At 36.6% G+C, this 23103-nt stretch overlaps 1 protein-coding gene and 1 pseudogene across 3 annotated transcripts; both read left to right on the top strand.

Annotated features, from left to right (window-relative positions):
• The first annotated feature begins 42 nt into the window (after positions 1-42).
• Positions 43-7303, top strand: LOC143241878 (uncharacterized). 2 transcript variants are annotated; one of them, XM_076485168.1, is made up of 5 exons: positions 43-81; positions 1652-1728; positions 3799-4097; positions 4388-4615; positions 6962-7303. In XM_076485168.1, the coding sequence occupies exons 3-5, from the start codon at positions 4065-4067 to the stop codon at positions 7004-7006; spliced, it is 306 nt and encodes a 101-aa protein (XP_076341283.1). In that variant the 5' UTR covers positions 43-81; positions 1652-1728; positions 3799-4064; the 3' UTR covers positions 7007-7303. The 2 variants fall into 2 exon arrangements, with proteins under 2 accessions (XP_076341283.1, XP_076341282.1); XM_076485167.1 differs by lacking the exon at positions 43-81 and adding an exon at positions 626-727.
• A 10108-nt stretch (positions 7304-17411) lies between these two features.
• Positions 17412-21751, top strand: LOC143241842 (RNA-binding protein MEX3B-like; annotated as a pseudogene). Its single transcript, XR_013022301.1, has 2 exons — positions 17412-17821; positions 19076-21751. The product of XR_013022301.1 is annotated as an RNA-binding protein MEX3B-like (transcript).
• The last annotated feature ends 1352 nt before the right edge of the window (positions 21752-23103 follow it).

The following is a 23103-nucleotide window of genomic DNA, read 5'->3' as shown; positions in this document are numbered from 1 at the left end:
AACCATACAGATACCCTTCTTGCAGGTAACACTGTGATTGCTGGGAAGACAGTTAAGTCTACCATACAGATACCCTTGCAGGTAACACTGCGGACGTTTCGGGAAGACAGTTAAAGTCTACCATACAGATACCCTTGCAGGTAACACTGTGACGTTTCGGGAAGACAGTTAAGTCTACCATAGAGATACCCTTGCAGGTAACACTGTGACGTTTCGGGAAGACAGTTAAGTCTACCATACAGATACCCCTTGCAGGTACCACTGTGACGTTTCTCGGGAAGACTGTTAAGTCTACCATACAGATACCCTTCTTGCAGGTAACACTGTGACGCTTTCGGGAAGACTGTTAAGTCTACCATACAGATACCCTTGCAGGTAACACTGTGACGCTGCCTGGGCAGACTGTTAAGTCTACCATGCAGATACCTCTTGCAGGTAACACTGTGACGCTTTTCGGGCAGACTGTTACCGCCTGCCATGCAGATACCCTTGGAGGTAACACTGTGACGCTTTCGGGCAGACTGTTAAGTCTGCCCATACAGATACCCTTGGAGGTAACACTGTAACGCTTCGGGCAGACTGTTAAGTCTGCCATACAGATACCCTTGAGGTAACACTGTGACGCTTTTGGGGCAGTCTGTTAAGTCCGCCATACAGATACTCTTGGAGGTAACACTGTGACGCTTTGGGACAGACTGTTAAGTCTACCATACAGATACCCTTGCAGGTAAGGATATTAGTTATAGAAAAGTTGAGTTAAGCAGCTCTCTATCTTCCATTACAGGTTTTATTTTTGATTAAATTACCGCTGGAAGTAATCTCTCAACATTATTTTAGTGCTAATCATTAAAAGTCTAGGTTAATTCTGATGTTTGAATATTATTTAAAGATTCATGTTTGCTGCTTTTCAAGCTGTTGTATATTTAGTTTTTGGATTGCTTGTTATCAAGTATTGAGATATATGTACTTCTACATTACCATGATCCTCTGGTTTTCCATTTTGAATAGTAAGATAAGCCATGTTGTTAACACAAACAAGATTCAGTTATGATTACAAGTATTATTAATATTTTATAATCTTTCTTTTGAAAGAACAACCTTAAACTGTAAAGTTGAAATTAAGATGTACTTTCTCTTGAGGGTCTACATATTTTGAGGTCTACGTTACTAATGGAGGACCGTATCAGTTTCTCTTAAGAAGTTCAGTGTTAACAACACTCGATATTTGACCGTATCAGTTTCTCTTAAGAAGTTCAGTGTTAACAACACTGGATATTTGACCGTATCAGTTTCTCTTAAGAAGTTCAGTGTTAACAACACTGGATATTTGACCGTATCAGTTTCTCTTAAGAAGTTCAGTGTTAATAACACTGGATATTTGACCGTATCAGTTTCTCTTAAGAAGTTCAGTGTTAACAACACTGGATATTTGACCGTATCAGTTTCTCTTAAGAAGTTCAGTGTTATTAACACTAGATATTCTTCTTCAATTAAATCTGTTTCAGTGTAAATGAATAGAAAAATTTATTTCTTGCTAAACTTGGGGAGTTTTCTGTTTATTCACAACTTATAGTACAGTTCTGGTTTGGAAAGTGTTACAGTCCTAAAGTAGTTTATAAACTTGATTCATGCATGTGTTCATGTATTTCAGGTTTCATTGCCACTACAGTCTACAATGTTTCACTTATGTCAAGCTATTAACAGGGCTGCAGGCCATTCTTTAAACAGGCAAGTACACGTGGTAGATTTTCTCAAAGAGGAAATTTTTTATTTTCATATCTCAAGATCTGTGAGGAAAGACATTATTATACTTATATGCTAAAAACAAATGAATATTACTCTCTTTTATTGTTATTAATTAAAACTGGAAATTGTTCATGCATGCTAGAACTGTAATGTGTTTATTGTACTGAAGGTGTATTTGTAACCTTTATAGATGCGTACTACTTTAAATAAAGTGGTTTATATTTTGGGATCTTTGACTTATTTACGGAATACAGAATTATGTAAAACCACCCTCACAGATCTTGGTAGATAGCACTCTGGTAACAAGTTTGTCACTGATGTCCACTTCCTCAGTCTGTGAGTAAGACCAAAGCCTCACAAGAACTAAATATAAAGAGGCTGTGAATGTTGAAACACATACATTCTTAAAGTAGAGATGTTTAAATATATACAGTACAAGTTTAGGTATAATCCTGTTGGTAGTTAAAGAGCCATATGGCTTACAACTCTGCCAAATGTGTACAAAACATTTATTTTAACAAAAAATACAGATGGTTCTGACCTTGAAACACAATTTTAAAAATACAGTAGCACCAATGTATGTTGTATTTTATTATTAAATATACCCTCTGTACACTGGAACAATGGACTAGTGAAGGTAGGGAATGACAGGTAACAGCACAAAGCATATCCTCAGTGGTATGTGTCATGTCCTGTTGAATGTGACACAACTTCCTTAGATAGTGTTTACATAACGTGAAAGTAAATGACACAATCCTCAGACATACATCCAACTTTCTTAGTGAATGAACAGTTTCCAGTAACATTAATAACACAATCTCTCAACCATTTGATATTACCTCAGGAGTCCCACAAGACTCTGTCCTCTGACATTCACCATTACATCAGGAGTCCCACAAGACTCTGTCCTCTGACATTCACCATTACATCAGGAGTCCCACAAGACTCTGTCCTCTGACATTCACCATTACATCAGGAGTCCCACAAGACTCTGTCCTCTGACATTCACCATTACATCAGGAGTCCCACAAGGCTCTCTCCTCTGACATTCACCATTACATCAGGAGTCCCACAAGGCTCTCTCCTCTGACATTCACCATTACATCAGGAGTCCCACTCTCTCCTCTGACATTCAACATTACATCAGGAGTCCCACAAGGCTCTCCTCTGACATTCAACATTACATCAGGAGTCCCACAAGGCTCTCTCCTCTGACATTCAACATTACATCAGGAGTCCCACAAGGCTCTCTCCTCTGACATTCAACATTACATCAGGAGTCCCACAAGGCTCTCTCCTCTGACATTCAACATTACATCAGGAGTCCCACAAGGCTCTCTCCTCTGACATTCAACATTACATCAGGAGTTCCACAAGGCTCTCTCCTCTTAGACATTCAACATTACATCAGGAGTCCCACAAGGCTCTCTCCTCTTAGACATTCAACATTACATCAGGAGTCCCACAAGGCTCTCTCTCTTAGACATTCAACATTACATCAGGAGTCCCACAAGGCTCTCCTCTCAGACATTCAACATCAAGTCTCTCTACCAGTAAATATCAACCATGTTCAAAACCACTCCCATGACCTAATTAACCCTCAAACAGAGGCCATCATCAGTTGTACCTACAATATTTCCACTGTTTAAGGGTTGAAATTGTTCCTTTACACAAGTAGGGTGAAGGGGTATTATCCCAAAACATTCCAGTTTAGAAAAGTGGAAGATCTTTTCTTTAAACACTAAACATCTGTCATGATTGTTTGTTTGTTTGTTTTTTAACGTTGTAAAAGACTTAGTAACCAATTAGTTACTCAATAAACCCTAATGTCAAATTCATACTTTAACTGTGATTCCTGAGTGATAAACAAGTATTATTTCAAGGTTATGTCTTTTTATCACTAACAGTGTGTTCTGGATAAATTAATATGATTTCAAGATGGCCTGTCTTTGTTATGTTTTGCTCATTTTTCCACACCTGTATAAACTCACTATACTATAAGTAGTTAGGTACCAGTTCTAAATATGAACGTGATTGCATGTTATTTTTTAGATTGAAAGAAATAACCAGCATGTTACTTGAACATGTTCTGGACATCTATGCAACAGCAGCAAAAGAAACTTCCAGCAGATTAACTGAGAGCTCACTTGAGACAGACTTGGGCTCACCAACTGTTGTTTGATGTGCTACTTAGCAGCCTTGTTCAGAGTGAAAGAAAGAAATAATGTTCAGCACACAGTGAAGTTAGAGCAAGTAGTCCGTGATTTGAGAGCCTGATTGATCCCTTTGACCTGGATGTCTTTAGTCCTCATTTCAAAATGAATCTTTCTAGAGCTCTTCAGGGATCATCTGTAAGTTTTTATTGAAGTTTTAATTTGTGTATCATGATGTTGGTGTCCAGCAGTGATTTCAGTTTGCAGTCCTTTACCTGTACCTGAAATTAATTGGTTTCCTATTGTTTTAACACCTGTATTAAAAGTATTGTTGTAGTTTTGTTTTACATTATGAAAAAAACTTTAAAATATAAGAGATATATTTGAAAACTTGTTTTGGATTATAACAAGAACATATATGTATTAGCATGATGTTTGTTATGTACAATACTTAAGTTGTAACTATACCTACATTAATATTAATACAGTTGGTATTAGGCTTGGCAGTTAGTGGAGACCTTGCTGGAAGCTGGGATAACACACGTCCTAAGCCTCAAACTGGACGAAGTGACCATCACAATGTTCTCCCATTAATGTCTGGATTGGTAAAATTTCCATTATTACCGATCAGTATGGAACCGAGCAAGCCACTGATACAGCCACCTCAGCACCTGAGGTCATCAACAGTATCACAGTCAAGTTCATCAGGCTCAAAGGTTGGGGGAAAATTTTCATCACACTACCATTCAGAACACTGTTAATGTTTCTTATTTATAGTAATGTAATCAAATACTGTTTTAAATGTTTGTAGCATGTTGAATTTGGTAGCAGAAAACGTGAAAATTTTCTATCCTCATAGGTTTTCTTGCATGTAAATGTATATCCTCACAAAATCCTCTTTGAGACAGAAATGTTGCAACTAACTGTAAAATGTGAATCTAGTATGATTTTTGTGTTTAGTTCTTCATTGTGCATGTTATTTTAGTTAGATATTTTGTTTTAGCTGATGTGATTGAAATAAAAAAACATTTATGGTTCCCACAACAAAATAAGAAACAAGTTTTTTATAGTTAACACTGCCAAAGGTTTGTCTGCCTGATTAAAACATTTTTCTTTGTTATGATGTTTTACTTAAAACATTGTGCCAGATGACATTAAATTACCTCCTCTCAGTCTACTGTGTAGATTTAACTTCAAAAGTTTAGAAATAACTTTTGAAAATAAAGCATTGGAAGTTTGTAGTAGCATCATTATTTTGTTACGCTGCAAACATCTGTACTAACTGGCCATTCATCAATGTGTTTTGTATTAATATTAAACCAGTAAACATCTGTACTAACTGGCCATTCATCAATGTGTTTTTGTATTAATATTAAACATCTGTACTAACTGGCCATTCATCAATGTGTTTTTGTATTAATATTAAACCAGTAAACATCTGTACTAACTGGCCATTCATCAATGTGTTTTTGTATTAATATTAAACCAGTAAACATCTGTACTAACTGGCCATTCATCAATGTGTTTTTGTATTAATATTAAACCAGTAAACATCTGTACTAACTGGCCATTCATCAATGTGTTTTTGTATTAATATTAAACCAGTAAACATCTGTACTAACTGGCCATTCATCAATGTGTTTTGTATTAATATTAAACCAGTAAACATCTGTACTAACTGGCCATTCATCAATGTGTTTTTGTATTAATATTAAACCAGTAAACATCTGTACTAACTGGCCATTCATCAATGTGTTTTTGTATTAATATTAAACCAGTAAACATCTGTACTAACTGGCCATTCATCAATGTGTTTTTGTATTAATATTAAACCAGTAAACATCTGTACTAACTGGCCATTCATCAATGTGTTTTTGTATTAATATTAAACCAGTAAACATCTGTACTAACTGGCCATTCATCAATGTGTTTTTGTATTAATATTAAACCAGTAAACATCTGTACTAACTGGCCATTCATCAATGTGTTTTTTGTATTAATATTAAACCAGTAAACATCTGTACTAACTGGCCATTCATCAATGTGTTTTTGTATTAATATTAAACCAGTAAACATCTGTACTAACTGGCCATTCATCAATGTGTTTTTGTATTAATATTAAACCAGTAAAATATGTTCTAACACCCGTTTAGAGTGCTTCGCCCGTGATTCACAAAATCAGTCGAGCCCTAACCTTGCTAACAGTACTTCCATAAGCATTACCAAGTCAGCTTCCCTATATGATCGTATGACAGCGATGAGTTCCAGCTTGCTTGCTGGGTTGGAGTCTTGGTGAGTTCATTTTAATGTATTATATTTCTGACAACTAGGTTTTTATCCAAGGTACATGCCCTTTTAACCCAGTAATTGTTAGCTTTATAGTGGCAAATTTCTAATTTAGCTGTGTTGTTATATTTCATAATTATTAGTTTCTGATGAATCAGTTTTTATCCAAATAGAATGTTTCTTGGAACAGTCAACTACTACAATGTCGGTATAACAGAGCTGTTGCTGGAATGATCATCCTAGAGTCGTTTAATTTCCAGTTACTCCATTATTTAATTATAGTAACTAGAACAGTGATTAAAGTATTAAACGTTTGTTGGGAATAATGGAGTAAGTTGAAAGTTAGAAATGATGATTAATTTAGTTACATTGAACTTTTAACCACTAAGCAGATCAGAGAAGTTTTATCATATTCAGCTGTATATATACCTGATTAGGTCAAAGTTGTTAACTTCCTACACGCACTAATATTTTCAAACCAATAAGCTTCATTAAACTGATGTTTTCTATGTTGTGCCAGTATATCCTTTGCTTTCTCTAGGAAAGTCAATCCAATGATACAGTGAATAAATTATGTGGTCAGTTGTAAATGTTATGGGTTGATTGTAACATGTTATAAGATATCTTCTATTATAAGACTTTCTTCTTGCGAAGATTTGATACTTAAGTACTCCTAATGCCAAGCAATAATTTGTAACAAAATCCTTGAAATGTAGATAGAACTAAGATGAACAAAATTTGTCAGATGTTCAAACAATGTCTTGTTTCTTGTGTAGGCAAAACTGATAGCTGATCTTGAAGAAGGTTGTTCAGATGTTTGAAGATTTTCATGTGTAGTGAAGTTGAGTGATTCACCGTTGATCAGGTTTCTGTCACTTATCAGAATCTTGCAAGACAAATACAAACTTAAACACTTTAGAAACAGAACTTGTATAATTTAAAATGTAGAAAGACGTTTGTGAAAAATAAAAATGCAAATGAATGTTTGTATTGGCTGTATGTAGAATGAAATGTCCTGTAAGACACTTGAGTGTAGAAAGGTAATAAAAAAATCTTCAGCCTATTTGTACCATATTTTATCATCAGAAGTTGCCAATAAATATTATTGTTGTGCATAATTTTTAGATACTTCTCAGGGGTGTTATTTTAAGAATTATACAATAAATCTGTGACATAGTGCATCACAAATATTTTCACCTGGTTCATACAATACAATAAGGCATAAAGATCAAATACTGGACAGACGGAAAGCTCTTCAGGCCTAGCTGCCTGAAGGTTAAGAAACCACCATCACTGACCTCTGTGATCGACCTTCAGGATATCCTTAATGCTTCTGACTTTGCCTACCAAAAAATAGGACTCTCTATAAACTTGACCAAGAGACCAGATTATTCATCAACCGGCAGCTGCAACAGTCAACCCTGTATCGCTTGCTGTCAAACTACAAGACCAGATCCTAGAAAACGTCAGCAGTTCTTACTGTCTGGGATGCCATCTGCCATCCTCTGCAGACATTGACTGCGAAATCCAGTATCATCTGAAATGTGCAGGAGCTGCCTTTCGAACACGAGTTTTCCATAATTGAGACATTAGGACAGTCACAAAGATGCTCGATTATCACGAGGCAGTCGTTATCCCTACCCTCCTGTATGGATCTGAAACATGAGTCGCATATTATTGACACCTGAGCCAGCTGGAACGTTTCCACCAAAGGTGTCTCCAGAGTATCTTGAAGATCAAATGGGAGGAATACAGAACTAACCTCAGTGTCCTCGAAGAAGCCAAGAATAGTAGCATTGAAGCTACCATTATCAAGAACTACTTCCAATGGACAGGCCACATGCTCTGAATGGATGACAGCCAACTCCTGTATGGTCAAGTGAAAAATGGGACACAAATGAGAGTAGGACAGAAGAAGCAGTTCAAGGATGACCTGAAGACAGCACTCAAGAGCTGCAACATTGATGTTAACAATCAGGAAGGTCGCTTATCCATCAGGGAGCAGAATACTTTGAGTCATCAAGACAACAACATTTTGAAGAGAAGGAGAAACAACGCCAGTTACTACAGAGACCTCTCCTTACCTCTGAACTGACTTCTTGTTACTGCCAGAAGACCTTGCAGCAAGGATTGGATCCATGTATGAACTTGGAGGACCATCTTCCTTGACCTTGATGAATCGCCACGACGACGTCGACACTACAATAAATCAGAAACAGTGTGTCACCAAAGTTGTCACCTGGTTCGTACACTACAATAAATCAGTAACAAAGTTTGTAACTAATGTATTCACCTGGTTTATACACTATAATAAGTCAGTAACACAGTGTGTTACCAGAATATAACATTTTATCTTACATACAAAATAAATTTGAGAAGTTTGAAAGGTGAGGTTGAACTACACATTAACACGTGGAAACGTACACTGACTGGCATTGTACTACAGTGTAGCACACTGGTTCTCAGTCTGACCTGTATTGTAGATATTGAAGTCTCTCGTTACTCCAGTGTAACACGCAGGATCTCACTCTGGCCTGGTTTTTAGTTCTCACTATTTTTTTTATAATATTGTTTTTATCCATTTTTAATAATTTCAGTATCTGTGTTCTTTTATTTGATGAGATGGGTTGTAATTAACCTCTTATTATTGAGTTACAGTAAATGAAAATTAGTTTCATTGTAAATTGTACCAGATAATAATGTGAATAGTGTGAGAACCATGCAAGATACCTTTCAAATCATGTAGTTTAAGAATCGTTTCAATAGCGTACCATGACACTCTACAGTATATCAGTTTAAAATAAGGGACAACCCATGTTGGTTCGTTTCAATAGCGTACCATGACACTCTCCAGTATATCAGTTTAAAATAAGGGACAACCCATGTTGGTTCGTTTCAATAGCGTACCATGACACTCTCCAGTATATCAGTTTAAAATAAGGGACAACCCATGTTGGTTCGTTTCAATAGCGTACCATGACACTCTCCAGTATATCAGTTTAAAATAAGGGACAACCCATGTTGGTTTGTGCGAAACCAAACGAAACAAAGACGAAATTTCTATTTTAACTAAAACTTTGTTTTCGTATTTCAGTTAACGGATCGAGTCTCGACGATTTCGTGCTAACACAGCTCACATGATTACCTAGTGTGTGCTGATAGAATTGTTTTAGGATGCTTATATTCGACAGAAATTCAGCCTGATGTTAAATCGATTATTCACGACAAAATTTGACACTTTTGAATGACAGAGTACGTTAACTGAATGTATAAAATTAATAATATTTTTGTTCTCGTTACATTTATAACAGTTTTTAATTAAGGATGCCTGATGAATATGTTCAGACGAGAACACACGACAAATGTTTCACGCTTTGGACTCGTTTACTTAAAGCAAATGGACGTCGTCTCTCCCGTCGTTGTTGAAGTCGTTTGCTGTTTGTTTGTTGGTGTGTTTTAACGTCAAGAAACGATCTTGCTCTCGCGTGCAGCTCGTGATGTGTTGATGGAGTCTAGAGAATTGTATATCCAATCACTGGAAGTCGGAGTTCCAGTTGTTAACGTACAGATAAAGCAGACGTTTGAAAGAAAACTTAAGATTATGTAAAACTCGTTAGAGTATGTGTACCGTAGAAAGGAGTTACCTCTGGAATATCGATTTCATGAAGTAATTTAGTAAGTGTAACTTCGAGTTTGGTGATTATTAAATTACGTTTGTTAATGGCACATACAAACGTTGGAAGTGCCGATACAGTAAAACCATACATAATGTGGTAAAAACAGTGAAAGCAGTACCGCTGTGGTAAAGCCAAACATAACACGATAGAACCTTAACATTATTGACGCATTGTGAATCTCGTTGTCGTGAACTGTAGATTGCCCGGCATGACCAGGTAGTTAAGGCACTTGACTCGTAATCCGAGGGTCGTGGGTTCGAATTCCCATCACACTAAACATGCTCGCTCTTTCAGCCGTGGGAGTGTTATAATGTTACGGTAAATCCCACTATTCGTTGATAAGACAGCCCAAGAGTTGGCGGTGGACGGTGATGACTAGCTGCCTTCCCTCTAGTCTTACACTTCTAAATTAGGGACGGTTAGCGCAGATAGCCCTCGTGTAGCTTTGTGCGAAATTCAAAAATAATGTCAAGGGTCAGGTTTTAAGTTGATATTAAGCTATCAGCGTGAAAACAGACTATCTGTTTTACATAGTCATGTGACCAGTTTCTGAACAAAAAATGTTGGTTTTTTCTTTAGATTTACTGAGTGCATAATACCTTTCAAGGCTATTTTATCTTCAAGGTCACTAAAATCTACCTTATTACCTTGTGCTTGAAATTAAAAACTAAATCAAATATAGTTAAAGGTTTGGTGAATTTATCTATACGTAAAACCAGTGGAAATAAATTTGTCTAGAATTGTATTAAGTTGTTGTCATAACAACCATGCTGCAAGGTCGAAGGGTGCGGTTGATCACGTTTTTCTTGTGTTTTTTTTTTTGCTTTGTCTCGTGCAGGCAAGCAGCCATGTCGCCGGGCGGAGATCGATATTTTCCAGGCCGTCTGTTTTGTCCGCCTAACTCCAGCAAGCTGTGGTACTACTTGCCAGGTTAATTTAGCTAGTTATATCATTGGGATACTGTTTGCTAATACAGAAAAAACATACATCGAATTACAAATTATTCTAACATCTGTGCATTACAAATACTACGTTTGTTTTGAACTAGTGGTTCAGTTACTTCGAGGCAATAGTCGCCAGTTGTTTTCAGCTAAAAGTCGTCTCCAAGAGAGTACTGAAAGAAAAATTATTATACTATATTAAATCTCCCTGAAAAACCGGGTTTTGATACCCCGTGGTGGGCTGCGTACAGACAGCTCCTTGTGGAGTTTTGTTATCAACAACTCCAAATAAACAAATGTGTTTAAAAGACATACACGTATATTTAATTCACAACGTAATAAACAGAAGCTAAACTTTAAGTAGACACGAATAATATTGACAAAAACATAAGTCGCACGTAAAACTGATTTATAACGCGAACCAAATCTAAGATTATTCCAAACAATCAAAATTTAAGTAAAAAAAAAATCATGAGCATTGAGTTAGTTTTGAATAAATGTAGTTTGAATGTAATGAGTATATTACCAAACTCATGAGCATTGAGTTAGTTTCTGAACAAATGTAGTTTGAATGTAATGAGTATATTACCAAAATCATGAGCATTGAGTTAGTTTCTGAACAAATGTAGTTTGAATGTAAGTATATTACCAAACTCATGAGTATATTACTGAACAAATGTAGTTTGAATGTAATGAGTATATTAACAAACTCATGAGCATTGAGTTAGTTTCTGAACAAATGTAGTTTGAATGTAATGAGTATATTACCAAAATCATGAGCATTGAGTTAGTTTCTGAACAAATGTAGTTTGAATGTAATGAGTATATTACCAAAATCATGAGCATTGAGTTAGTTTCTGAACAAATGTAGTTTGAATGTAATGAGTATATTACCAAACTCATGAGCATTGAGTTAGTTTCTGAACAAATGTAGTTTGAATGTAATGAGTATATTACCAAACTCATGAGCATTGAGTTAGTTTCTGAACAAATGTAGTTTGAATGTAATGAGTATATTACCAAAATCATGAGCATTGAGTTAGTTTCTGAACAAATGTAGTTTGAATGTAATGAGTATATTACCAAACTCATGAGCATTGAGTTAGTTTCTGAACAAATGTAGTTTGAATGTAATGAGTATATTACCAAACTCATGAGCATTGAGTTAGTTTCTGAACAAATGTAGTTTGAATGTAATGAGTATATTACCAAACTCATGAGCATTGAGTTAGTTTCTGAACAAATGTAGTTTGAATGTAATGAGTATATTACCAAAATCATGAGCATTGAGTTAGTTTCTGAACAAATGTAGTTTGAATGTAATGAGTATATTACCAAAATCATGAGCATTGAGTTAGTTTCTGAACAAATGTAGTTTGAATGTAATGAGTATATTACCAAAATCATGAGCATTGAGTTAGTTTCTGAACAAATGTAGTTTGAATGTAATGAGTATATTACCAAACTCATGGTCTTCTTTCCTTTTTGCGTATAATACTTCTAGCCTACAGACCACTTGTATCCCGTCTGTGACACACTTTTATTCTACAGACCACTTGTATCTCGTCTGTGACACACTTCTAGCCTACACACCACTTGTATCTCGTCTGTGACACACTTCTAGCCTACACACCACTTGCATCTCGTCTGTGACACACTTCTAGCCTTCACACCACTTGTATCTCGTCTGTGACACACTTCTAGCCTTCACACCACTTGTATCTCGTCTGTGACACACTTCTAGCCTACACACCACTTGTATCTCGTCTGTGACACACTTCTAGCCTACACACCACTCGCATCTCCTCTGTGACACACTTCTAGCCTACACACCACTCACATCTCCTCTGTGACACACTTCTAACCTACACACCACTTGTATCTCCTCTGTAACACTCTTCTAGCCTACACACCACTCGCATCTTTTCTGTGACACACTTCTAGCCTACATACCACTCGCATCTCCTCTGTGACACACTTCTATTCTACACACCACTTGCATCTCGTCTGTGACACACTTCTATTCTACACACCACTTGCATCTCGTCTGTGACACACTTCTATTCTACAGACCACTTGTATCCCGTCTGTGACACACTTCTAGCCTACACACCACTTGCATCTCGTCTGTGACACACTTCTAGCCTACACACCACTTGTATCTCCTCTGTGACACACTTCTAGCCTACACACCACTCGCATCTCGTCTGTGACACATTTCTAGCCTACACACCACTTGTATCTCGTCTGTGACACACTTCTAGCCTACACACCACTCGCATCTCCTCTGTGACACACTTCTAGCCTACACACCACTCGCATCCCCTCTGTGACACACTTCTAGCCTACACACCACTTGTATCTCGATGTGGACACACCACTTGTATCTCTCGTCTATAACACACTTCTAGCCTACACACCACTTGTATCTCGTCTATAACACACTTCTAGCCTACACACCACTTGTATCTCGTCTATAACACACTTCTAGCCTACACACCACTTGTATCTCGTCTGTAACACACTTCTAGCCTACACACCACTTGTATCTCGTCTATAACACACTTCTAGCCTACACACCACTTATATCTCGTCTGTGACACACTTCTAGCCTACACACCACTCGCATCTCATCTGTGACACACTTCTAGCCTACACACCACTTGTATCTCCTCTGTAACACTCTTCTATTCTACAGACCACTTGTATCTCCTCTGTAACACTCTTCTATTCTACAGACCACTTGTATCTCCTCTGTGACACACTTCTATTCTACAGACCACTTGTATCTCCTCTGTGACACACTTCTATTCTACACACCACTTGTATCTCGTCTGTGACACACTTCTATTCTACACACCACTTGTATCTCCTCTGTGACACACTTCTAGCCTACACACCACTTGTATCTCCTCTGTGACACACTTCTAGCCTACACACCACTTGTATCTCCTCTTGACACACTTCTAGCCTACACACCACTTGTATCTCCTCTGTGACACTCTTCTAGCCTACACACCACTTGTACCCCGTCTGTGACACACTTCTAGCCTACACACCACTTGTATCTCCTCTTGACACACTTCTAGCCTACACACCACTTGTATCTCCTCTGTGACACTCTTCTAGCCTACACACCACTTGTACCCCGTCTGTGACACACTTCTAGCCTACACACCACTCGCATCTCCTCTGTGACACACTTCTAGTCTACACACCACTCGCATCTTCTCTGTGACACACTTCTAGCCTACACACCACTTGTATCTCCTCTTGACACACTTCTAGCCTACACACCACTTGTATCTCCTCTGTGACACTCTTTCTAGCCTACACACCACTTGTATCTGCTCTGTGACACACTCTAGCCTACACACCACTCTGCATCTCTGTGACACACTTCTAGTCTACACACCACTGCATCTTCTCTGTGACACACTTCTAGCCTACACACCACTTTTATCTCCTCTGTCACACTTTTCTATTCTACACACCACTTGTATCTCCTCTGTCACACTCTTCTATTCTACACACCACTTGTATCTCCTCTGTGACACACTTCTATTCTACACACCACTTGTATATCCTCTGTGACACTCTTCTAGCCTACACATTACTTGTATCTCCTCTGGCTATTCCAAGTCACTTCTAACATACAGAATTGTAACAACTTCACCTAATATTTTTCTTACCTCTACATTTCTTATTTGACTTTCGCTTTTCAAAAACTCTTATCTGAAATCTTATTCAGTGTAATATGAACTTCTGTATTCCGGAACCTGTGTCCGAAAGATGAAATGTGTTTCTCTCCTTCCAGAGGATAGTTAAATGTCTGGTAGATGAACTTCAACGTTAGTTCTTAATCAAGAAATACAACAACACAATTATGAACTGTTAATTGTTTAAAAAAAATGTGTTTGTTACCCCGATTCATCTAACTATACTCGTAGTTGTGTAAATATGATCCATGAAACTTGTACTATGGTTCCAGGTATATGTTTAATGGCTTTAGTAAAATTACATATGAAACGTTTGTATACAGACGCTCGAGTCCTTCATTATTTTTAGAACTAATGTACTCTTGACTAGGGTGATTTATAAAGTGAAATCAACTTCTTTTTTTTTTAACAAGTTCCGCTCGTCTGTAATTCTATTCATGGTATAGTGGTATCAATGCCTCACAATAAAGCCCCAGTGGTGGCTCTGCGGTAAACGTGAGGGGTTTAAAACGTTCAAGTTAAGGGTTCGAATGACCTCAGTGTTGTCGTCACAAGGCGGTTTACAGCAACTTACTTCGTACTACCAACATGTTTCTACTGCTCCATATTTAAGTTATTTGTCTGACATAAGACATCACATGCTATAAGCAGATTGGAAAGCGCGTGCCTTTCATTCATTTTTGTTTTCACAATATCTTCAGACTGACCATCATTTTCGTTCTATTCTGAATAATCAGTTTCTTGGCACGTTTTGTACTTACAAAATCTACCCCATATTCTCGTCTGTCGAGAGATATATTTTTTTCTTTTTTGTTTGTGTTGATACTCAACATTTTATAACACCTTGAAGAGTTCGCTGGATAATTACTGTACGTTTGATGGGCTTTAATAGCCAACCCGTTATCAAAATGTAATTTATATATTCGTTTAGAAAGTATAATTACTGGTACCACAAAATAATTTTACTGGAATGTAAGCTCGTTCGCGACGACGACAACCACGGGTATATTACGGCTAGCATGCACGTACAGCTGATACACTAACTAGTTGATCACGTGAGTAAATGACATGTGTCGTTTGGTAAAAACTTGTTTTCTGGCGCATCTGGTAAAATAAATAGTTTTACGTTTTTTTCATTTTGTTGACACATCAGAAAACAACTATACACAGAAACAAATAATAGTTCTATTTACTGGCAAGATATATATTCACATAAAAATTAAACTTAACATAAATATATAATTACTAGAATTAAAATAACACCTGTAAAAACAACGATAACTAAAAGGAAACTTGCTGTTATTACAAGTAAAAACAAGAGAGAAATGGAAAATTCAGTTACTATATTTCATGAAGATCTACTTTAAATAATTATTTATGAAACCGGCAAAAATTAAAGAGAGTTTTAATTTAGTGTTACTTACACGGTTATAAATGTTTATATCATCTCGCAATTTTCGGGGGAAATTTCTCGAGGATAGACCAGTCTGGTCGAACAAAGCGTTAAAACTTACGGGGGCAGCGACATGTTCAAGGTCGCTAGTTAAGAAGAAAGTGAACCACCTAGACGCGGATGTTTTTAACTAAGCCTTGACCACGTAACGCTGACCAAACTATCGTTTTTTATATTTCTTTGCGAAACTCATAGGTATGTTAGAATGTTTTCGAGATACTGAGGTTGTGGCCTGTTTTTATTTAGGATTTGGTCCTCTAAAAAATGCCCGAAGCCGTTAGCAACTCAACTGACAGAAAACGCAATCTCAAGGTCATAAATGGCAGGACGAACCGTCGTGCGTGTATGTTTTCTGTGTAATTCCGACTCTGAGCTCCCGCTACGGGAGCCCCAGGCACGAGCCGCAGGATGTATGTACGTGTATTCCTGAAAGGAAATACGCATAAAAACGCATTTTTCTTTGCTTTGGTTGATGCTGTTTTGAGCAGTCATTAAAATATCCGATTCGTGGATCGTAGAGATGACGTTTAGTTCAGTATAGATAATGTGTTATAGGTTTTCAGTTTGAGCGACGTAAAACCAGTCGCATACATACAAGTCTACCAAAATCTACGTTATCAATGGAATGTGTCATAATGTCATTCTCCTAGAAATGTGTCACTTAAAGTGCTCTTGTCATGACAAGAATTCCATATTACAGCTGATATCAGAAGAGATCGATCGTTGTAAACTGATTATTTAACTCTATTGACGTGCGGTTTGTCAAAATAAACTGTTTATTTTCGTGTTTTGCAGAGAATTCTTTATAGTTTTTTAAAACTCAAACACATATCACGGTATTAGTAAAGGCTGTATAATATGATTACAGTGTTACATGCATACTATTGTACCTTGAGCAATTACAAACAAATCGTTGTTTTTTATTAAACCTAAAGGTCACAAAACGATTTTGTGATGAATGTTTTTGCACACCTTGTCAATAATCACGCAGTAAAATCATAACTACACTTTAGGATATTATGTTAATCGTCGTGGTATGTGAATAAAAGATCCATTGCACTGTTGTTCCCAGGGCACGACGAAACATAATCGATATTGGCTACAATGTTTTCGAACATACCTGAGGGGTTAAAGAGAAACTGACATGTATAACATAAAAAATGCGTAATATTTCATCAATTAGTCCTCGCATCTTGTTGTATTGTTTCATTTGGACAACAACTCTAGACTAGAATTTTAGTATAATGTTATATAATGTGAAATATAATTATTATACAATACATATAAACTAAATGGATCATTCCAACAGCTGCGAGTGTTAAGGGTCTAATTTTTACGCGGGAAAGAGACAGCTGGAAACGAAACTCCGCCCATATAGCTCAAATGCACCAATGAAATATCGGTACTCTCAACACTACCTTTCAGGCTCTCATCACCACTTCCCGCGAGAAGCCCGTCGTGACGTAAAGAGAGTAGCAGCTATGCAGAGAGAAAGATTAAGAGAGTAGAAAGGCAGTAGATGTGTTGAAAACGGTGTGGCTTAGGTGGGGAAAGCAGTAGTTGGAATACATACTTTATTTTTATACTTTATTATTGTGTATCACAATACCATCTTCTGTGATGCCTGCTAGTCTGTTTCCCGAAATGGAGCGTAGTGGTGGTGGTCTCGAAGATCGGAGGGCTCTACAGTTAGCCTTAGAACTGTCAATGCTCGGATTGAACAACGAAAACGATGCTTTTCATTCCAACGATTCCGATCATATCAGAGGTAAAAAAAGTCAAAATACTACGGAATGCGTCCCTGTCCCAAGTTCAGAGCATGTAGCTGAGATTGTTGGTAGGCAAGGTATGTGTAGTGTTGATTTAATTAACTTTGTAACAGTGTGAGACAATTTTGATTTGGAAGCTAAACCGCCAGAACAACGTTTTATCCGCAAAACACTGGTACAAACGCGCCATTTCTTTGTTAAAAGCTCCGTAGCTCCACGTGCTCGATATATTTTATTTCGTTTTAAGACATGAATCACAAAAACCATTGATTAGTTTGTGTTTATACAGCAGTTTAATGTTTCGTTTCGCTTCCGAACTCTGCATATTTAATTTAGCTTATCGTACTTAGCCTTAAGTTAAGACTCATGAACAGGACAAAGGGCGAACACTAAATATAGGCCTAAACACTTCGCGTCTCACGAAGCTGTGGACCAGCAAGATATATTAAAAATATATATTTTGACAAGATACATGTATCTCGCATTCTTTATTTTTTTTTCTCATTTTAATGTTTAATGTCATTATCAATCAGTCTACATATTTGAAAAAAGTTTGCAAACCTTTTTTGTTTTAATATTTTGTGTGATCTATTCTCGTTTGGTTTGAAACATGATTTTAAGAGCAGTCTAACTTGCTGACCACAATGTTTTGGTAACGTTAAATATTTTCACGTGCGCACAAAAAACTAAATTATTTTGAAGTTTATAACGATATTTTAACCACACAAATTAATCTAAAGACATGTGCGTGTGGTGTTTTTTATTGCTAACCATTACATAACATACGCAGTCAAATAGTTGGGTATAAATGAAAACAGATAAAAAAAGGGTTGTACTTTTTAAAAGTGGAATTTTTAAGCGAATAGCCATGGTATTCAGGCTTGTACGTTAAACTAATAGTATAAAACTATACGTTAACACCGGAAATTCTCGACTTTCACTATCGTCTGTGTATTTCTCTCCCCAATTTTTTAAAAGACAATTATATTTTCTCATGTTAAATATTAAAAATATTTCAGTCATTTCTTTGGAGTTAAAAGATTGGCATATTTTTTTTTTCAATGCAATATTGGAATACAGATCATTTTATGAAAACAACTAACTCAGAGGAACATAGAATGTAAATATTTTAAAATGTGAACTTAGTGAAAAAAACAAACTTGCAGCATATTAGCTTCCTAAATAGTTGTTTCTAACCTTGTAACTTTATTTCTAATAAGAAATACAAGTTTTACTTGTGAAATAATTCAAGTTTATTTGTTTTTTCATTTAAAACTTAAAAACAGTTTGAACCTGTATTACTAACACACACATTTTGTGTTTCTTACTAGGATGCAAGATAAAAGCTCTCCGGGCAAAAACAAACACTTATATAAAAACACCTGTTCGTGGAGAAGAGCCCGTGTTTGTGGTTACTGGTCGGAAAGAAGATGTCTCTTCTGCTAAAAGAGAGATCATTTCAGCGGCCGAACACTTTAGTCAGATCCGAGCCCAGCGAAAAAATAACCAAAATGGAGCATTAGCCCCTGGGCCAAACTCCAACATTCCAGGACAGACAACAATCCAAGTTAGAGTGCCCTACAGAGTGGTTGGATTGGTGGTTGGGCCTAAAGGTGCTACTATAAAACGTATTCAGCAACAGACCAACACTTACATTGTGACCCCCAGCCGTGACAAAGAGCCCGTTTTCGAGGTGACTGGGTTACCAGAAAACGTGGAAAGTGCTCGAAAGGAAATTGAAGCACACATAGCTGTTCGCACCGGGGGGTATGCTGGACTCGAATGATGAAAATTACTCGCAATCCAGTGGAGCAGACCAAACTTACACTGGAACTCTGAACTTGAGTAATGGCTTTGTTACATCTATGTTCAAATCTGATCTCAGTGGGTTTGTTCCCCCTTCACGAGACAAGACTTTGCTCACACAGACCTCCCAGGAAAATACCTTCACCTCCAGTGGATCGACAAAACTTACAGACTTTTGCCCCTTTACAGGGGGTTTTTCCAATGGCTTTGGTCTATATGACACAGATGAGGGTTTAGGAGATTCTCCAACTTTTGATCCCATGGTCATTCCCCCCACCGTCGTCATGGTCCGAGTTGGGTCTGTTTCCCGGCAGAAGCTCTGGTTTACCCCAGCGCAGTGGGAGTCTCAGCATCGCTGAGAGTTTCACCATGGATCATCTTCCAGCCCGAAGGATTCACAGTGATCCACTCTCCACCTTACCTTCTTTCGCATCACTGCCAAATGTTGCCACCAGTGGACCACTTATCAACGGTAGCAACAGCCTGGCTAGTAGCCCCACTGACTCGTTGGGGTCACTTGGAAAGAACTGTAGACGAGAATGTATCGTATGCTTTGAAAGTGACGTGGTCGCTGCTCTGGTCCCGTGTGGCCATAACTTGTTCTGTTTGGAGTGTGCCAATCGAATATGTAAGAAGACAGAAGCTGAGTGTCCAATATGTCATCAGCAGGTGTCACAAGCAATTGCATTTACTCCTAGATGCTGAGAACGTTTTTCTCTTATTGGTCTGGCTCTGAGTAAGCAAGTTGCTTTGCTCAAGTCAACTCTTCTCATGAATATCATCATTTTGTAGTTTAATAATTTCTTGCACACTTAACACTTCTCTCCATTTGCTCTTAATACAAAACTAACGTAGAGGTAGTATAAACATGAGAACATCGTAATTTGTTCTCATAATCTCATGAAATACAAGTATTAACTATGTAATAAAGATTTTATTCTTGATGTAACATTTGTATTTAAAATGGCTAAATACTTACTAAATAATATTCCTTTGGAATAGGTGAAAATATGTAGGTTTTAAATTGTAAAAACTTTGTCACACTGTTTGGTTGCCAATTAAATATATATATAAATAAAATAAATAAATATATATATATATACTAAATAAAGGCAATTTCAATATTTTATTCAAAATTTTATAATTGTTTTAGTGTAAAAGGAATCCAGAAAAAAATTATAGATATATAAATTAAGCTTTATATATGTATTTGGCAAGGCCATTTATCTTGCACAACATTAGGGTAAGTATTCCTATTTTTTTAAATTTTAGTATTTCTATTTTAATATATTTACTAAGTGACCATTCTGTATACCCATGGTAGAGGAAGGTATGAAATATTCTGAATTTCATAAATAAGAGCAAATATTTAACCCATTATTTTATATTAATTATTTAATAAAAAAAAAGCCTTATTTTTCTTACAAACATTTTTTGTTACCACGCTTGTTTTTTAATGTAGTCTTCCATTTATTTATGAACTGTGGCTCTGGAAAGAGGCGAGTTAGTGCACAAACATGTGTTAGACGTTTGTTTCAGTATCTTGTTGAATGGTTTTTAATTTCATTTCTGTTGTTTGTTTGTGTGTGTGTGTGTTGTAAGGCGCAATAACTTTTTAATAAAAGCCAAGAAATGACCGGTAAGTCACCGGTTTCATGAATATGCAAACTGTTCAGATTATATGTATGTACTTGTAAACTTGAGTGTGGTGAGTAATCCATATGGCAATCTTTTGTAGAGCTTGCAATATTCTATTATTAGCATGTGAACACATGGCAAGATTCTTAAAATATTCAATAATTATGTGTAAATACTGAGTTTAATTTATAATAGCGTGAATTTATAGTAATTCCAAAGCATGTGTTATGTTCAATATACTCATGTTGTGTACTTATACTGAACAAGGTAAGTATAACCTATATACACACACACTTGTATGATATGAATAGTAAGATATCCCAATCCAGAGATTTAAGTAAAGAAGGCTTGTGTCGTTTTTTTGTGGTTATTTCCGTGTTAACTGTCTTGCAGAGTTCCATGCTAAAATGATTATATTTTATTATTAAAATTTTGAATGTCTTGAAAACAAAAAAGTGTATTTTGAAGTTCAAATAACCACCTCTTGGTGTGTAGTACAGTACTTTGTTATTTTTTAAATTGTCAACAAGTTATAGAGAAATAAAACTTAAAATTTGAAGGTTGCTTTGTGTTACCTTTGTTTCATTAGATACCAATAAAAGACTTTGCAACTTGACGTGATGCGTATATTACGTGTCTTCATCGAAAGTTGGATGTGTTATTCAAGGTTATCTTGGAAATAATAACTAGTATAACTTTATCTCGCAGTCTGATAAAAACTGTATAACTCTTAATACAATGGTGGACTACTCTTTCGGTGGAAGATTGAGGTACAATAATTCACATTCAATTTTTCACCTGTAAAATAAATGACTTTATAAAAACGAAAGGTTGGTTATACACTACCCATGATCAACGTTATAGTGACTTGAATATATTGAATATTTTAATAATATTCAGCCGAAACTTGTTTATTATATGACACTATCCCACTGTATTTATTACTATAGTGTGAATGTGTCATTAGTAATGTGAAACCTGCTAATGAGTACAATGAAATTACGTGGTACACTTTTATAACGCTGGTTAAACAAAGGCTTCGTGGTTACACAGTTAATGTACTCCTTCATAAACGACTACTCACTATATAGAGTAGAAATGTATTAATGTCCAGAGAAGATGTGACCTGCACTTTCGTAGGTGCCCACAGATAGCATTTTCTCTTAAGTTAGTAGGGCAGTGAGCTATTTGTGATGTCACCTTGAACCTCACGGTTCAGTTTAAAGCGCCGTCTGACGAGTTTCTCTTAAGTAGTTAGTGAGTCTAGGCTTTCGCTCACAAAGTACGATGACTTGGAATAAAAAAACCTGCGCAGTGTGATTCGGTCCGCAAGAGAAGTCCTCGAGCATAACTTCGGTCACCATTCATTAGTTAAAGAACGTTGACGCAACGAATAACACATTTATGAACATTACGCCATAGGCTTAGCGGTCTGGTGCCAAAATGTTTGAGCGGATCGTAAGATATCTTCTAAGAAAACCCGTTTTACCAGAATCGTTCTGGAAAGTTAGATGTTTTTCGTATTTATGTCTCAGTTCATGCGTTTCGCTTTTTCTTTCAGACACTTAATTCAATGGCTTTCCTAAAGCTGTGTGTTAAAAGTACGTGTTTTATGAATATGTTGAGAGCAGTGAACGATTATTGTTGCCAACGAGGCAATGCCACAAACAGAGAACTTTCGAGTATTCCAGAAACGTCATGTGGCAAGGCCACTAAAAATGATAAAACATATTTATTTGACTGGGAATTTGGCGATCCTGTAGTTTCTGAACTTTGAGACGGCGCTTAAATGCTAACAAAAGAAAATGAATTACATAGCTCTCATATCTATAAACGCTCCTGGACGTGCACATACTATGTATAACAGTAACGATGTATCTTGTTTTGATAACACGTTAATTATTCATCATTTCTA

The sequence above is a fragment of the Tachypleus tridentatus genome, unplaced genomic scaffold (genome assembly GCF_004210375.1).
Source record: "Tachypleus tridentatus isolate NWPU-2018 unplaced genomic scaffold, ASM421037v1 Hic_cluster_1, whole genome shotgun sequence".
In the NCBI taxonomy this organism is placed as follows: Eukaryota; Metazoa; Arthropoda; class Merostomata; order Xiphosura; family Limulidae; genus Tachypleus; species Tachypleus tridentatus.
The sequence above is the reverse complement of the archived record's forward strand: the minus strand, read 5'-3'. Positions and strand labels throughout refer to the sequence as shown.

Bases quoted from the DNA above. Each gene is read 5' to 3' on its own strand.
- LOC143241878 (XM_076485168.1), top strand. From the start codon at position 4,065: ATGAATCTTTCTAGAGCTCTTCAGGGATCATCT. The intron at 4,098-4,387 runs GTAAGTTTTTAT...ATATTAATACAG, and splicing joins GAGCTCTTCAGGGATCATCT to TTGGTATTAGGCTTGGCAGT. The intron at 4,616-6,961 runs GTTGGGGGAAAA...TTTCTTGTGTAG, and splicing joins CAAGTTCATCAGGCTCAAAG to GCAAAACTGATAGCTGATCT.